The sequence below is a fragment of the Penicillium diatomitis genome (genome assembly GCF_028827545.1).
Source record: "Penicillium diatomitis strain IBT 30728 chromosome Unknown utg000012l_segment0_segment0, whole genome shotgun sequence".
Taxonomy (NCBI): domain Eukaryota; kingdom Fungi; phylum Ascomycota; class Eurotiomycetes; order Eurotiales; family Aspergillaceae; genus Penicillium; species Penicillium diatomitis.
Window position 1 is genome coordinate 778,509 of NW_026623184.1, and position 16,953 is coordinate 795,461.

At 51.7% G+C, this 16,953-nt stretch overlaps 7 protein-coding genes across 7 annotated transcripts; 3 read left to right on the top strand and 4 right to left on the bottom strand.

The window, feature by feature from the left end:
• Positions 1 to 321: 321 nt before the first annotated feature.
• hrdA (E3 ubiquitin-protein ligase HRD1) lies at positions 322 to 2,536 on the bottom strand (the record flags this gene model as incomplete). The annotated part of the gene is made up of 3 exons (XM_056937779.1): positions 322 to 2,253; positions 2,340 to 2,444; positions 2,513 to 2,536. 3 exons carry the CDS (start codon positions 2,534 to 2,536, stop codon positions 322 to 324), a joined length of 2,061 nt encoding a protein of 686 aa, XP_056786871.1.
• Positions 2,537 to 3,608: 1,072 nt separating this feature from the next.
• N7539_008180 (ceramidase) lies at positions 3,609 to 4,836 on the bottom strand (the record flags this gene model as incomplete). Its single annotated transcript, XM_056937780.1, has 5 exons — positions 3,609 to 3,774; positions 3,835 to 3,952; positions 4,013 to 4,294; positions 4,359 to 4,723; positions 4,784 to 4,836. 5 exons carry the CDS (start codon positions 4,834 to 4,836, stop codon positions 3,609 to 3,611), a joined length of 984 nt encoding a protein of 327 aa, XP_056786872.1.
• A 463-nt stretch (positions 4,837 to 5,299) lies between these two features.
• N7539_008181 (uncharacterized protein) lies at positions 5,300 to 6,322 on the bottom strand (the record flags this gene model as incomplete). Its single annotated transcript, XM_056937781.1, has 1 exon — positions 5,300 to 6,322. One exon carries the CDS (start codon positions 6,320 to 6,322, stop codon positions 5,300 to 5,302), a length of 1,023 nt encoding a protein of 340 aa, XP_056786873.1.
• A 2,072-nt stretch (positions 6,323 to 8,394) lies between these two features.
• N7539_008182 (uncharacterized protein) lies at positions 8,395 to 9,454 on the top strand (the record flags this gene model as incomplete). The annotated part of the gene is made up of 2 exons (XM_056937782.1): positions 8,395 to 8,488; positions 8,550 to 9,454. The coding sequence occupies 2 exons, from the start codon at positions 8,395 to 8,397 to the stop codon at positions 9,452 to 9,454; spliced, it is 999 nt and encodes a 332-aa protein (XP_056786874.1).
• Positions 9,455 to 9,852: 398 nt separating this feature from the next.
• N7539_008183 (putative MFS transporter) lies at positions 9,853 to 11,647 on the top strand (the record flags this gene model as incomplete). The annotated part of the gene is made up of 2 exons (XM_056937783.1): positions 9,853 to 10,104; positions 10,190 to 11,647. 2 exons carry the CDS (start codon positions 9,853 to 9,855, stop codon positions 11,645 to 11,647), a joined length of 1,710 nt encoding a protein of 569 aa, XP_056786875.1.
• Positions 11,648 to 13,745: 2,098 nt separating this feature from the next.
• Positions 13,746 to 14,692, top strand: N7539_008184 (putative GPI anchored glycoprotein; the record flags this gene model as incomplete). Its single annotated transcript, XM_056937784.1, has 3 exons — positions 13,746 to 13,865; positions 13,983 to 14,119; positions 14,227 to 14,692. The coding sequence occupies 3 exons, from the start codon at positions 13,746 to 13,748 to the stop codon at positions 14,690 to 14,692; spliced, it is 723 nt and encodes a 240-aa protein (XP_056786876.1).
• A 1,008-nt stretch (positions 14,693 to 15,700) lies between these two features.
• N7539_008185 (UbiD family decarboxylase) lies at positions 15,701 to 16,845 on the bottom strand (the record flags this gene model as incomplete). Its single annotated transcript, XM_056937785.1, has 4 exons — positions 15,701 to 16,043; positions 16,082 to 16,221; positions 16,333 to 16,501; positions 16,556 to 16,845. 4 exons carry the CDS (start codon positions 16,843 to 16,845, stop codon positions 15,701 to 15,703), a joined length of 942 nt encoding a protein of 313 aa, XP_056786877.1.
• Between the last annotated feature and the right edge of the window lie 108 nt (positions 16,846 to 16,953).

Consider the following 16,953-nt stretch of genomic DNA (forward strand, 5'->3'; position numbering starts at 1 on the left):
AGCATTCGATAAGAAGATGTGATCATGTTGGTAGGTAATATATACGGTACCAACTTGCGCTACCCGGGTATGAGAATATGGAAGAACGCCATGCAACGCTGGTATAAAAATAATAAAAAAAGTGGGCGCCAATAAAGAGAACCAGATCGATGAGAACACGATCAACTGGCCCACGATCATCAAATAAAGGGAAAGAAAAACAAAAAGGAAAACAGAAAAAGAAAAACAAGACGCGATAGAAAGACAGGGTACAGGCCCGCAAGAAGAGGACAAATCGAACTGTGTCCTCGTCAAACACTGACCCTTCCCTCAGTCAATCCATCACAACGCATCCACGTCCTCCACCTCTTCCACCGTCGTCGCTCGACCCTTGCCCTTGGCTGAGGACCCGGTGGCAGTGGATCCGAGGCCAGCGTTGATCTCGCTGGCCTCACCACTACTGCCACTTTCCCAGGCAGGAGGGGCGGTCGCAGGGCTCGACTCGGCCCTGACCGACGCGGCGGAGTTGAAGGGCTGGAGAGTCCAGCCCGCCGGCAAAACCAGTCCCTCAGGCAACCGGGGGTCACCTGCGCCCAAGCCCTCAGAACGCGCAGAAGTGAACCGAGTCTGACCCGAGGAAGAGGTGGACGTGGCGGTAGCGTCCTCGGTCGAAGAGTTCACTTCCAAACGAAGCTGTTCGAGTTCCGCCTGGAGGTGGGCCACACGCTGAACATGCTCGGCAGCAGCTCGCAGGGAAGCGAGTTCTTGTTCAATCTGCTGCTCGATTGCCTGCAGCTGGGCGTGGACACTGGCAGAGGCAGCCGCGGGCGTGCTTGCGGGCGTCTGCGCAGGGGCCGGGGCGACGGGAGTGAGAGGCGCGTGAGGGCGTCCAAATCCGAATCCGAAACCGATGTGCTGCGCGCCAGGGTGGTTTGCATCTGCCGGAGCTTGCGCAGGGCCAGCGGCGCCTTGATGAATCTGTTGGTGGATGTTTTGGAGCACATCGCCCCGCACAGCACCAAAGCCCACACGGAAAGGACCGAATCGGAAAACACGAGCTCGCTGAACAGGAGCCGGATTGCCACCAGGACCGTTAGGCGCAGCAGCAGCAGCAGCAGCAGCAGCAGCGTTGCCACCTTGATTGTTGGCGCCTGCGGGTGCTCCTTGAGCCTCATCACCAAGGACGGGACGACGACAAGTTGGGCATCTTTGCTGTCTTTCCAGCCAGCTACGCAAACACGCGAAGTGAAGGACATGTCCACAGGGCAGCTTCTTTGGGCGCAGTCGATCTGGCACATTGGCAGGGGGTGGTGGCGCTGGAGCCCCCTCGGTAGGAGCGGCAGGCAAGATCGAAATCATCTCTTCACGGCAGATGATACAGACGTCCTCACGGGCGGTTTCTTCCGGGGTAGCGTCGGGGTATCGTGAGTTCATATCTCGAGTGGCTTTGCGATACCGAATGAAGTCTCCAATACGACGGACGAAAGACCGGGCCGTTAGAACGAGGTCGCGAAGGATATGAATCGGCAAGCCGAAGAAGCGAATCAGAATGGCAAAGAAGCCGGCATAGACCACCAGCTTAAGGAAGTCCGTGACGAGATCGAGGTAGAAGATCCAACGACCCTTTTCCTCCCATCCCGGCACATCGATCTCAAGCTCGTTGACATCGTCCTCGTCGGGAAGATCGGTTGGCGGGGAGCTTGCTCCAGCTCGTGCGTGTTCGCGAATCATCTCGGCACGGGTGGCTCGAATCTCCGCACGGCGCAGCTCCACTTGGGCTCTGATTTGTCGGCGGGTGATGAGAATTTCTGCGAGTAGGAGCACGTATCGAAGGAAGGTCGAGATTGACACGATGGTGAGAATGGCAAATTCAAAACTGAATGTGATCATCATATTGGCCCGCGCCTCGTCAATCACACTTCGGATACAATAGTACATCATGAAGGCGCTGGAGAAGGCTACGGTGTTCAGGGCAAATGACATTTGGTAATGAACCATCACCGGATGAGCAAGGGGCTGCTGTTCCAAGACTTCGAGTCGGTTGGCTGTGAGGAAAGCGCCCATCTTGAGAACCAAATTCGGCACCATCATCACCAGGAACCACAACCCAAGCTCTCCACGGAAGATGGTCATGGCGAGACAGGTTTCTGTGACGGCGAACCAGCCACGTTCGTAAAGTTGTTCTATTTCAATCGGTCGAAGGGTTCCAAAGAAGAGTCGTTGAAGCCAGAAGAGGATGAAGCCAGTTGCAAGAAGACATAAGTTTGTGAGAATCTGCCGTTGTGGTAGATGGCGCCAAGTCAGCCCCCCTCGTTGCCCACCTCAACAAACGAGACAAACGCGCCGATTGGCAGACATACCATGAGATTTGCACTGCTCTGTGACAGATACACACATGCCGAATAGAAATTGGCTCTTTGGTGAAGAGCTTTGAAGAATACACCGGCGGCCAAGGCCACCGAGGTCTATAACAAGTCAGCGCCGACATTATCTCCGCGAAGAATGAACAAGACCTGGCATGGCCAAGACTTACACTGACATAGACAGCCAATCTCATGGCGGAAGAGCTGTCGTTTGCAATTCCGATACCATGAGAAGAGGAGAAATTGGAAGTGAATTGAAGTTTAGGGCCAGGTGGTCTATATCATTCTTGTCTCCATCGGGACAGCTTGACAGAATGCCGCCCGCCTCCACATTAGCTACGTCAGTCTCACCGCCCTCCCTCGGGCGATAAGGACCACAACGGCAATAAGGTAGCCTTATCATTTTGCCAGATGTTGCTGTTTGATCTCGATCACATAGTCGCTTGAACAGAACTTATTTCTTTATTGAGAATCGTTCCGACAGGACAGCGGATTAGCTTCTTTGACTTACACGCACTGGTCGAAATGACCTGCACGCCCAAGTCATCGCTTTCACTACAGTAAATATTGTTTCGACGGGATGCAATCGCTACCAAGTCACCAAGCGTGGCTTATACTCTGCCCTAAGTTGTTTCCGGAATTCATGAAGCCTGATTGCGAAGGCGGTATTGTAGTTCAGAGCGGTGCCTGGGCCCGCAACCGCCCTGATCACGCTTTCCCTCGATATCCGCCCATATTGCCCTCTCCGCTCCACGTGCTGCCGCCGCGCCGCGGTCGGAGCGGTGACGCTCATGAAAGCGCCTCAACAAACGTCGGACCGTGACACAGGTGAAAGGAGCGTACCTGATTGAACTTCCGGTGTCTCGCGACTCGAACAGCTTGGTATTGTGCCTCAAAAAAGCTGTTTGACTTTCTGCACAAGGAAGAGGACGGTAGTTATACAAGAATCTCCATCTTAAGACTTGTCATCTAAGAGTACGTAACTGTGCATGGATCTTGGCCTTACAGCAAAGTTCACGACAGAGCATATGCCTGATTGCAGCAATACAACTTGGACGATTGAATCTAGCCACCAGACAGTCGTTTGGATTTAACATGTTCTATCAATGTGAATTTCCGCTCTAACGATATGATTCATGCCATGTCTACCCCGTCTATCGGATCGGGGTGCAAGCAACTGAGAAGACATGTGCCAACACCGATCCAACGCTCAATGTTGAATTCGAACAAACTCCATTCAGTGCCCTGTTGTCCTGTTTACCAGCCCTATTTCTCTTTTTTAGGGCCCACCCACTCTTGAATATATCTTGCTGCTGTAGGAATTGGCCATGCGAGCTCTTCGATGGGATCTCCCTTGTTGAGCTCGTTGGCAGTCACGAGGTCCACGAGCGCAACAGCGACGTAGCCGCCGATAGCGGTCAAGATGTGCCACCTATTTTGAAGGGTCAATTATCTGACAAAATAGACCAGATCAGAAGACAACTGTTCTTACCAGCCATGAAGCTCAGTCAAAAAGGCCAAAGGCAGACCAATGGCATGTCGAGTGTCTTTCAAAAGGCCACAAGCCAAGCCATCAATAAGCCACACAAAGAATCCAAATGCGAAGCAGACTGACAACCACTGTTAGAGTACTCATCCATCCACCAATCAATCTCGCTTGCTTCACTTACAGATTCCAAAGTATGAAATGTTTCTGAGCTTCTTCTTCATATATGGATCAGTCACTTGCTGTGCGGTGATTTTGGATGTGCGCACGGCGATTGTCAGCACAGCGGTGCCGAAGGTGACCGCGTGGAGCAGAAATTCGTTCAAGACCATGTGGAAGAACATCACGGTGACAAATAGCAAAGACAGCACGATGCCGACAATTCTGGTTTTCTTAGAACTCGCTTGAAAGGTGAGAATCCGGTACAGCAGCGGCGTGGTCAGCAAATGCATTGAAAGCTCATCCGCTAGTCATCTCGCGCCCTGATTAGCGGTCTTCACTTCTGAGATTTCGCGGATTTTGACGCTTACACATCTGGGTGTGGTATTTCAGTGTCATGTGGTACCCAGCTGAGCAGACACCGACACCGATCAGCCCAAAGTACAAAAGCGATCGATAGCTGGCGGCATTTTTTTCTCGGAGTTGTCGCAGCCCATAGACACCAAAAAGAACTAGAGAGAGCATGGCGGTCAGAACATCATACAAATTCGCCAAATCGGCATATCTCGGAGTCGACATACCGAAAACAAAGCTGCTGAGCGTGTTGATGAACTCGGCAATGTAACGAGTTATAGCATAATCCTTTATATCAATCTCAATGTAAGCAAAATGATCTTGTGAGCTCCAAATGAGGCTGCATAGAACAACAAGAGGGTGATTTACCTCTTCACAAAAGCTAGATTGAACACGTCAGTCACTGGGAAACAGCAGTGGGTCCTGCAGGGTCAAAACAAACTTGAGATACGATGTTGCAGGGCCCCAGAAGGGGTCTACAGAGTTGGACTGCATGACACTGACGCACCAATCGGTCGTTTCGAGTTTGAAGGGAACAGAAGGGTTGTGCCAAGTTGCTCATGGGCCGTTCCTGAGAGGGATGTTTTATCTGGCAGCCTGCGGATCCCGCGGCCACAGGAGGTGGGGGCGCTGTCGCACATTGCAGGTATCCGCTCTTTACCCTTGCGGGCGCCGATTGTCGGTAATAGTATTCTTCTCGCACCTAACACGAGGTATGACGACATAAGTGTTGAAAAGAACCCATGGAAATGTGAGATGCATATTGATATTGCGACTATTTTGGTATTCTTGAAGTTAATCAGAAGGGCTGAAAAGTCTCTCCACGGACAATGCGACATGCCATGACCGAGGCAGCGATCCATGTCCTGCCCAGCCACGTCAATTCAGATGGCAGGAAACAAGCATGGCACATGAGAAAGCACCTTTACGGCCATGAGCTTTGCGTCAAGGGTTTAGGCTAGTTTTGTCCCGACAGAATACCAATCTGCTCGTTGAGACCTCTGATTCTGGCATGCTGCGACTCGATGTACCCACTCAGATTGTCAATCTGACCCTGCTGAGATTTGATGATTGCCTGCATCGAGGTCATGGTTGTATTGAGCGAGTCGATGGTTGATCGCAACAGGTAGTTGTTTGTGACCAGGTCTTCTGCACCAACGAGTTCCTCCTCGCCGTTGCACACAATTCTTATCATCTCCGGACGCCCATCGACATGAGAAGCAGCTGGGGCTGGAAACCTGCCGGAGACCGAGGGCCCAGGTGCAACAAGCTTGGACTTTGATATCGGAGCATTCAGGATATTCTTGATGGTCTGTGCCACAGGCACATTGTCGAAAGGGATGGAAGTAGAGGAGTCAGATTTGACGCGCTCTACCGTGACAACCGAAGTTGAGGAATTTGTGGACTCTGAGGCCTTTGATGACTCGACAGGCTTTGGGCGAGGCTGATGAGCTGCAGATTGACTCGCTGCTGTTGCTCTCATGTGCGCTCCCAGGTCCCACTGAATAGGTTGATGACTCGGTCTCGTTTCCGCGGGGATGGAACCTGGAATGGATTCTGGCTCATTTTCCACGGTGGGTTCATTCAGTGGAGTCGTGGCTTCTGGCGTGAAGCCTTTGCGATACAAGATCTCAGGGCCCTCATCCACGGGCGTTTCGATCTTGTACGTTTTGGACTTATCTGCTCCGGTGGCCTTTTCGTACCGAGTGTGGCATTGCAGTCGTGAACGAACGCGAGAGGATGCGAATGGGATGACCAGGTCTTGCATGAATTTCAAAACGGTAAGACTTGGGTTGATGCCCATCATCTCAAAACCACGCCAGTATTCCCACACCACTTTGACTTCCCATCGTTTGAAGGTGGTTTCATCATTCTCGAACCGCGCAAGTACTTCTTCGGCGTAGCGAGTCACTTCAATCCACGTGAGGGTTTCAAGCTTAGGCTCTGGAGATGCCGCGGCCACAGGCTTGATTTCTGCCATATTGGCGATGTTCATTCAAAGTAAGGATGTCAAATGGAAGCACTCGTCGATCTGAACTTCGGTCGTAATGTGATTTGTGCCTCCCCCAAAGGGAAAGACACAAGAACTGGACAAAACCTTCTGAACTTGAGCGAGATGATGTACTCGGGTGAGGTGAAGTGAGTCAAGAGGATGATTCAAGAGCAGAGCACGCGATGTTTGTTGATGTCAAAGTTCAGATGAGCGAGCTCTTTTCGATCATGAGATGATGGGATAGGTCTCGACTTGTTGTGTGGTGGGCCACGGCCAAAGAAGACCGCCACCTTCAGCTTGACATGATGACCGCGCTTTCATGAGATAATCCACCAATTTTCTACAAATTGCTCTGAGCAATAGGTCAAACATCAGTACAAGAAGACTTTATTTGCAGACTGGAGTGCTTCATACTTAGCTACCTCTAAGCTTTTGTACAGAAATATCAGTTCTCATCGCTTCAACGCTACAGCAGAGCCCATCATTTCTACAACGGCTCCATACAGACACTCGACCACCTAAATTTAGTTCCGTACTTCCTGTCTACTAGCCCACTTTAATGCAGCGCCTTGTTATCGGACTGATTTTTATGTCTAAGCTTGGATTTAGGTATGCGGCGAAGAGCTGTAGGTTTGATTCACCTATCGCCCGGACATCATAATCCGAACTTGCAAGAAGACATCAGGGATTCCGGTTGAATAGAAGAGCAGAGGTCCACGTTGAACGGCAGTCTAGGCTGTGCTCAGGTTCAAATCACAGCCTAGGCCTTCACTCGAAGCCCGCAGCCCAGGTCAGGTACAGGCCGGTACTCGATGAACGTAGAACAGTCAAGGTAGGCTCCGTGAGTCTGCAGTTTAAAGATTCCTCTTAGGCAGTATCAAAATCTATTGAGACGGCAGCAACCTTATGCATCGCCCTACAGGCTCAGACCTGATCTCGTGTACATCCAACCCATCTGACAGCCAGGTAAACTCTGGACATGCCGCCACCGAGGCAAAATCACAATGCGAAACGACGAGGCGAAAGCATTTCGACGTCGACTACATGTGTCTCTCTCAGGATTTGTCTCCTCCACGTGGTCATGTGGCTGTGTACCAGTAGGTCGTGAATCCTAATTTGAAGTCTCAGATTTCCAACTCTGGCTCATATAACTCGGCCGCAGCAGGGATCACACGGTCACACCGCATGTTGTAAGTGGGCAGGAGACCGGCCGTCAAAGGTCTTGAAAGGATGAGTTGAGCCTCGATACTGAATGAGGCCATATTGATTGAGCAAATCCACCAGAGTTATGTCGTCGCTGTACTGAAAATGAAAGCAGTTGCATGTACCTGTAAGTTAGTGGGTGCTGTTGGCAAGGCGGAAACGGGAGGCGCTTTGATAGCCCGGAGACACTGCTCTTCCTCGGCTCTCTCTCACGTGGTCTCAGCCTCTGGAGACATTGATCGCATTCAATTCGCAGATTGAGAGTCAGCCCTGTTCAGCTGAGCTAACCGGTACTAAAACCGGTGTCATGCACTTGCAGCAAATGGACTCCAGCCTCTTTGAACTAGTAAACCCCGCACGGGCGCTTAGTCCACGCACTTTGTATAAACCTGGTGCAGATCCCCGACTCCAGCCTCACGTCGCGATCAAGACTCTCACACAAAGAGTGAGGATAGACTGTGATAGTCATGGCCCCTCTGGTTTCTGTTGCAAGTTGTAAACATGTTGTGACCTTGGAAGAGTATGACTGTGGTAAGTACGCTGTGTAGCCAAAACCATCCCAATGGACGTGTCTATGCCGTTTCGGCACATGCTAAAATGGTGGGGCAGCGGGAACAAGACAACCATCTCGCCAAATCGACCCGAAGGAGTTGGCCAGCAATCGGCGTGGGCAAGTCTCAGACTTGATATCTGCAGGATCTCCACTATTCATCGTGTGAGTCTCCAGCTTAGAAGCATTGGCGAATTAGTACGCCTCATGGGTGAAAAGCGCTAATGAGGTGGATCACAGCTCAGCAAGCGCTAATACAATTCGAACATGTCGGGACTGTCAACAGGCCTTGTCGGATGCTTTCCTCATGCCGTCGCATTGGTGGGAGAATCATATGAGACGGTCGAACGGGTACTTTGGATGTGAAATAACACGGGACAACGACGAGGCGACTGGGTTTAGTGAGTAGCATACAATCCACTGTAGCTTGTCGACACCAGACTGATTCTGAAGCGCGAATAGATATGTGGACATTCTTCCAGACCAAAGAAGTGAACTCAGACACAGATTACAAGTGGTCAAAGTTCAACATCTTCACGCGGTGGATCGCGAAAACAAACAAAACCGCAATTCTTCTCTTCGAACCAAATAAGAGTCCCAATCCCTTCGATAAAATAGCCCTCAATGCTGATCTTCTTGGAGACCCGTTCTGGGTCCTTACACATGTTCTGGACGAATTGTGCAAGCTTCAAGACAACGCCGTTTGGTTGATCCGCGATAGCATTCGTATGATCGAAAAAGAGAAGACGCCACAAGAGGGGCAGACGCCCAATTATCGCAAGCTGCACGATATCGCGCGCCATTCGATCCACGTCATAGAGACTCTCGACGTGACACTCCTGACAGTCGAGCAAATCATCGAGGGCCACAAGACTTATGTGACGCCGCAGTCAACCTCGCCGCAGATCCTCACCACGCCGTCTAAAGATCACATCTGGCAAGACGTACATGCAAGACTGATCGCCTCTCAAGGCTTTCTAGCCAGTCAACAACAACGAGCCATTGCCAATGAGAAGCGGCTGAAGAATGAGATCCAGCTGACCTTCCAGATGGTGGCGCGGAGTGAGGCTACCGTCATGATCGAAGACAGTGCAGCCTTGAAGACAATTGCCATTGTCACCTATACTTTCTTGCCGCCTACTTTCATCTGTGCATTGTTCAGTATGTCATTTTTCAACTACGATCGGCAGCTGGGGTGGGCAATGTCGCCCGACTTTTGGATATATTGGGCCATTGCACTGCCTGCCTCGGCACTCTCTGTCGGCCTGTGGTATTACTGGCAGAAATCGCCCCCGTCGAGGACTGAACAAGAGAAGGTTGACCGATTTTCGAGGAGAATGGATCGCTTGCAAATGCATCAAGTATGAAAGGATGGCATGGGATATCGCTCGCGCGTTGGGATTGTCATGCTTTTGATTGATAAGTATTCGTGGGGGTTGCAAGAGTTGTACAACAATTGCGATTCAATAATTGCAAAGTTGAGGGACATAACATGCCCTTGTCCGATGATCGGTGTGGTTGGGGTGCGCATAAATGTGGGCTGAGCCGTAGACGCTCTTCCACCGCCGTGGATCAGCGTTGCTCGATCGACTGCGATCTGCCAGATCCCCCCCCCCCCAATCACGTGACTGACCGTCCATCATCGACGTAATCAGGTTGCACAACGACGTACAGGGTGATCGCAGGCCGAGTGTTTGATTGAAGTTGCTCGAGTAACTTCCTCCTTCTCCCTTCAGCGTTATCTAGCAATGAGGATTTGATAGCAATGGATACCGGACCCGCCTTGTTCACCGCATCGCGGACTCAAACGTTGACTTACTTGTTGGCGGTTTGCTCGTTCTCCATCGCCTTTCTGGTCTTTATCAATTCCTCACTTTCATTTGTTGTGACAGATCTTCTTGGAGTCAGTGAGGGAGAAGGCGATGCAGTGGGGACGCTGGGATTTGCCGATGAGCTTCTCGCACTTGCGGCGTGTCCGCTGTGGGGTGTGCTCTCTGATAGAATCGGAGTGAGGCTTGTAAGTTGGGTCCACGTCAAGTGCTAGTATCTGCATTGCGTGATCTCATACCTTCGTGCAGTTTGACAACTAATCTCATAAACAGGTCTGTACGATTGGCTACGCGATCATTGCCGTGGCGTTAATTCTCTTCGTACAAGCCAAAAATGTTTATCCGCAATTGCTCCTGGGGCGACTGTTCTTTAGCATTGGCGGCGCTGCGGTATCCACGATGGTGACTGCCGTACTTCCGGCTGTCACGAGCAGAAGTCTGCAGAGTTCTGTCAATCGCGCTGAACAGTCCACGACTCCAACCCAGTCAACTGGAGAGGAAGGCGAAACTGATTGTCAGAGCGCAGCTACCAGCTCTCGTGCATCCCCGTCAGCTCGACTATCAGGATTCGTGGGGCTCTTCGCAGGCTGTGGTGCCCTGATATCTCTCGGGGTGTTTCTCCCTCTTCCCGCTCGATTCGAGAAAAGAGGACTCTCTCCGGCAGAGGCAATCCGGCAAAGCTACTATGTAGTCGCCGCGGTGGCCATGGCCATCAGCCTCGTCAGCTTTGTTGGACTACGGAATTTGCCGGATGAGGACAGAAAAAATCCGCGTACGTTCTGGCTCAACCAGTCCACTCACAGCCGACGTGACGAGTATGCTGGAGACGTTCCAGAGGGACACGACGAAATCCAGCATGGCCTGCGTAGTTTGCCATACTGGAAGCAGTTCACCACCGCCTTGTTGCTCGGATTCCGCAATCGCAGAATCGCTCTGGGATACATCGGGGGGTTCGTCGCGCGCGCCTCCTCGGTAGGAATCTCTCTGTTCATCCCACTGGCAGTGAATCATTATTATCGCGTGTCCGGGGTATGCGACGAAGATCACGAGCCGTTGCCTGGATCAGGACTTGGTGAGATAAGAAAAGCTTGTCCACGAGCATACATCTTGGCATCGATTTTGACCGGGGTATCCCAACTCGTTGCTCTGATTGCGGCCCCCGCATTTGGATATCTTACCGACAAGTCCCGGCGGTACAATGTGCCCTTGCTTGTGGCGGCTCTGGTCGGCGTGGTGGGATACCTCGCCTTTGGGCTCTTGCCCAATCCACAATTCAAATCACCGGATGGCAACCCTGGTGTCTTCATTATTATGGGCCTCATTGGCATCAGTCAAATCGGCGCCATCGTTTGCAGCCTGGCCGTTCTCAGTAACGGCATTCTTGAAGTTGGCGTGTCTGAGGGCGTGCTAGCTGAAATATACGATCGACGAGTTGAGAATTGGGGGACGGATGGTGGCATCGGAGGAGAGCAACAGCCGTTACTCTCTCGCTCGGCCGATGACCGACTCCAGCATCTTTCTCATTTGAAGGGCTCCATCGCTGGGGTCTACTCGCTGTACGGTGGCGCGGGTATTCTGATCCTTACCAAGATCGGCGGACTCTTGTTTGACAAGGTTTCAGCGGGGAGTCCATTCTATATCATGGCTGTATTCAACGCATTTCTGCTTGCCGCGGGTGCAGTGTGTGGAATTTGGAATCAGATTGCTCGATCCAAGATTGCATCAGAGTAACACAACGATCTGAATGTCGATCTGAATCGCCTCCCTATATCCTGTCTTGTGTTTCATAGATGGAAGAAGTGCCTGAGAGAAAGCCATCGTCTCGAAACAGCCGGCGTTGGAACTTCAACACACTTGTGCGATTTTTACACTTTGCGCATCTCGGCAACGGGTACACCCAAGACGAATAGCATCATTCCGGGTTTCGAACTCCCAGTTTCAGTGCTAATATTAGCGCCACGAGACCCGTCCTGGCACAACTTTCAAGGCAATATCTCCTCACTTGCCTCAGAATCGGACGTGGAGAGTGTCTTGATGGTGTCGTCCACTACGAGCTTGAGCATTGAATAGACCAATGTACTGAAGCCATCTGCTCGTCCTGTTTCCAAACCGTCGATAACACAGGAATCTAGGTAGTACTGGTTGTGTCTTGACCAGGGACTCTCTTCGACCATGAACTAGTCCAGTAAATATTTGGGAAACAAGAGAACTAACCAGGTCTAAATATTGATGGTAGCACGAAGCAAACAATCGCAATGAGACGGGCTCGGCACATGATCTGAAGCCCGAGTTGGGTGGTCCCGTGCTGGGACTCACTTTCCGCGACTGGCTCCACCCTTTAAATTAGATCTCTCCCTCTCGGGCCCTCACCCTTCCACCCTCAGAAGGTCGGACGTTTCACAGTAGCATTTGGATCCGATGAAGAGTTCGTCTCGCAGAGCAGCGCAATACGAGAATCCGTCATACTCCGAACTTCAAACAAAAAAGAGACTAATTATGTGTACGCCAGATACCGTCATACTCGGCCTCGCTCACCACAAGCTCCCCGATGAGTGCCACCACAGCTTTCTCCCCACATAAACTTCTTGTGCCGTGGTTAAAATTTCGATCATCGTCACAATCACCACAATTGCACTTTTACCCGCCGACTCGTGAATATGCCTTCGACCCTAATCCACTACTGGCTTAGCGGCGGCCCCCTAGCGTGGATTGCGGCGATTGCCCCTTTTTCGTCCTGCTTGAACAAGCACGTTCGTGGGTATCAACATTGGCGGTGCGCTGACAATAATTGGAGCGCCCCACAAAGTCAAAGAGTCCGACGAGATGATGATCACAACAAAGCGACAAGGGCAAATGCACAGGGCCCTCGGGAGCGGTTTCTCGCATTGATCGAGGTTATAGCGGGCATTGCTCCTGATGCTGCATGATGACAATTTGTTTCGAGTGGAACGGCGCTCAGTCTCGCGGTTTAGGCGCGTACAGACTGGACTCCTGAAGGCCAAGACTTCTGTTCCTGGGCCGCGCTTTGAACCGTGGTCCGTCGCCGGTCCAGATTCCGCAGGCTTCCTCAATAGCTAGCCGCTTGGGCCTTTGCGCGGAAATTATTACATGCGACTCTGGAAGTTTCGATGGCTGGACACTCCGATATGCTTCTATGCTGTGGAATTTCACACTCTTTTCCGGCATCTGAGCTTTAGCTTGCGACGTCTTCTGGAATATGGCATACACTGGCTTGCCGGGGTGCCCCCAAAACGCTGTAGATCATTGAGCCCAGGTGGATGTTCTGATGAAAGCCCTGTTCTGTCGCTTGGTCCGGGCGTATCGCTGTGGTCCTCGTGCGCTAGTCTGCTAACTCTCGCCAGTCTAGTCCCTTTCGGTCTTTAGGCCCTGTCATTCAGCCCATTTCCACGAAAGAGCCCCTGGTCCTTGCGCCCCCGGACTCCTCCAGAAGCGCAGGTACACGATGAAGTGCGGGATTTCGGGCCAGGACAGTGGACAGGACCGGAGAACCTACAGCGTTAGCCTTGGCCCCAACAGTCACAGAATATTATTCCCGGCGCACTCGTCTTCCTTCTTCCCCTTCTTCTTCTCTCTTCCCCTGCTCCAGTCTCTACACTCGCGCGACGCCTTTGGCCCCCTCATTCACTCGTTATTTTTGTCCCTCGTTTCAAGATCTCTATAGATCTAGTCGCTCTTTATTCGCGCCTGTCGACCTTGTCTGTGAATCGTACAATTATTCACTAATCCGCTCTTTTCGTGCTCAATTCACCAAAGCCCCCAAGACAAGTTTTCTGAACACCGCTTCAGTCGCAATCCAATTCCACTCACCATGCGTTTCAATACCATCGCTCTCTTGACTGGCGCTACTGCCGTTGCTGCCAGCAACACTGCCAACCTGCTCCTGCCTGGTTTCCAAGGTCGTCACCTTGAAGCCGGCATTGTCACCAAGGTGTGTAACTCTTATCTCTGCGTGCGCAAGAGCCGCATCGCGCACATATAGCTTGGGTGCTACTGTACTATGCGCGAATGATAGCTATAATTCAGCACATATCTAACCTTTGAACAGGCTGGCGACGCTACCACCTACCTCGTCACTTGCCCTACCACCGTGGCTTCTGCTGATTGTGGGATTCCCGGAAAGGGCATGACTGTTGTCGCTGCTCCAACAGCTGCCCAGATCATTCAGTCCTACCCTAACGGCAAGTAAGTACAATGATTCACCCTATCGCGGGCTTGCCTGGCCTGGCATGCTTCTTGACCTGCGTACCAGCGCGTCTTATCTGAGTGACGGAACTAACATGCCTGTTCAGCATCGCTCTGGTTTCCTGCAGTGTTGAGGGGACCACCGTTGCCTCCTGCTCCGCTTCCCAAGGCACCGTGACTGTCGAGAAGACTCTCGCGCCCAAGGACATCAACTGGATGGCCGTCACTGTCACCGGTGACTGCTCCACCAGCACTCCCATCCCTACTACCACTGCCGTCCCTACTCTCACCAGCTCTGTGGCCACCCAAACCCCTACTTTGACCTCATCTACCTCGTCGGCTACCTGGTCCGCGAGCTCGACCCCCGTCAAGTCTCCTTCTCGCTCTGCCTCGTCATCTCTCGTTAGCAGCACCCCTCTGGTTGTTCCCAGCCAAACTGGCGGTGTCACTGCCACCGAGCCAGCCGCAACCGCATCTGCTACCCATCCCGCTCTCAACGGTGCTGGCTCTCTCGCCGGTAATGGCTGGGCTATGAGCGGTGCTGTGATGGCGCTGTTCTATGCTCTTTTCTAGGTGGACTTTCAATGACCACATAGTGTGGGAGTGTTCGTCTGTCGTCTCTCCAGTGTCAATTCTTGACACTGATGCGACCCTTTCGAATCAAATGACCTGTCCGAGTCACTGTTTTCCTTATTCCCCAAGCTGGGAATGTCTCGGATGGTAATGTTTATCTTCTAATAGATGTCGGTCTTGTACTCATCCTACTTGCATGCATCGAACCCCTTTTTTTTTCTATCATTCTCTTCACCCTTTTCTCTTAATGATTTGATACCATTATATTTTCGACGACAGCATGATCCAGCGCATCGGCTCTTGTGTATTTCCATTTGATTGCTCTATCATACATATTACTATTCACATTTTCCTTCCTGACTGTTTCAATGGTAAAATTTCTCCATGATGTCCTCTTGAATGACGAAGGGTGCATCATCCCTGGGATTCCTCAAACAGCATTTCGACGTAAAGGACTTATGAGCTACCAACTGACTCAAGACCCCTGCTTGACCTCCAACGCGAAGCGCATCATCTTTGATCAACGACTTGTTCCGAACACTTTCCTCGCTTTATACCGAACCTGTGCGTGAAAATGTTCTTCAAAGAAGGGCAGCAACACTCGGTAGCGGAAATGTGAGTTTAAATCTCAGCGCATGTGGTACGACGACAGTGAACTACAAGCACGAATCTGACGATTGAAAAATTTGAGAAAGAAATCATACCGCCCAAGAGATGGGTCTTTGAATCACAGGTCCATCATCAACTCAGAAACAGTCGAGAGCCACATGCCCATGCCGAATCAGCAGCTACTCCAGCCGAACGCAAACAGGCGCACACTTGATTTATCATGTCCTTCACGTAATCGAAAGATGAGCTGCGGCGGGCCCGAAAATAAAGGCAACACGATTATCCTGCAGAAGAGAATGCATTCAATCTAATAACGATCTAGATGTTCTTATTCCTCATCGTCAAACTCCATCTTGATCTCGGGCACGGAATCCATATTTCTCTCCGTTGTTCAGATCCTTACCCTTCACCTTCTGGGGATAAGAGATTTTGAAATCCGCAGCTTCCCAGTCCGCACCAGTGGCATATTCCGACGGTATCTGTGGTGGACAGACCGGTTAGTTGGCAGACTTTGCGGATTGCGGCCGCGGCGAGGGCGCCGATCATGATGTGAGTTTCATTCGTGAGACTGCCGCAGGCAGATATCGGGAGAATGAGATCGTGGCGATAGGTGATCTTGTTCACGGTGTAAACGCGCCAAGGGTGAGTGTCGCCTGGGAAGACATAGCCGTTCATTTCGCCGAAGGGGCCTTCGCCGTCGATTTCGGTGAGGAAGAGGGTTCCTCCGTCTTGAAGACGATTTCTGCGCTGGCAGGGTCGTGCAAGTCATTGGTATCGCACTTGACCAGCTCCAGGGCCCGTTCGGTCATAGCACCGACATAATCTGCCTCGTTGATGCCGTCGGGGATGGGCATCGAGGAAGCCAGGTAGCGGCGGGAACGCCCGAAGCAAAGAGCCCGGGGCGCGTCCTTGCGTTCTTTCTTTCACATCGGGTGAATCTGCCTGATGCGCTAGGGCTGGATGACTAGACCAGTGAGATGGTCTCGGTCTTTGACCATTGCTCGCGCAATAGATCAGTTGGTCCAGCTGACGTCGGTGGACTGCACGACGTGCATGCCGTGCGTTTGAACGAATTTGCCGTCCTTGGACTTGTGGATCATGGGAGCAGGCAGGGCATTCAGATCGATTTCGTCGCCGAGGAGAGAGTTCTGCTTCACGGGGCCGGTAGTCACAATGAAAGGGTCGATAAGGAACACCTTGCTGGCTGAGAGGATTGCCCTGGATCTGCTTTATGCACGGAGTCGGTGGCAGGACAAGATGGCGCGCGAGACGACCACGGTCACGACTTGAAGCTCGCACGCAGCCTTGAGCCCCAAAGCTGCGAAATAGACCCTTTCTTTGCCCCTGCCCTTCGTGTTGCTGAGCAGGGGAGCTTTGTCGTCGGTCTCATAGACCAGACGAGTGATAGCCGCAGCTTCGAGGTGAAGGTCGATTTCGTCGTTGATTTCAACCAGATCTTTGTCTTTCTGCAGTGCCTCGACACAGTCGTGAACAGATTCATCTGCGCTGGAGAAAGTGTGATTGATATCATTGGAAGCAGCCATGTTCAAAATATCTCTTGAGGCGATTTGTCAAGAACATGGTAAGAGGCCTGGAACCATGCTTACCCACTATCGAATAATTATGTAGGCGTGTTTGCGAAAGGCAGGCCT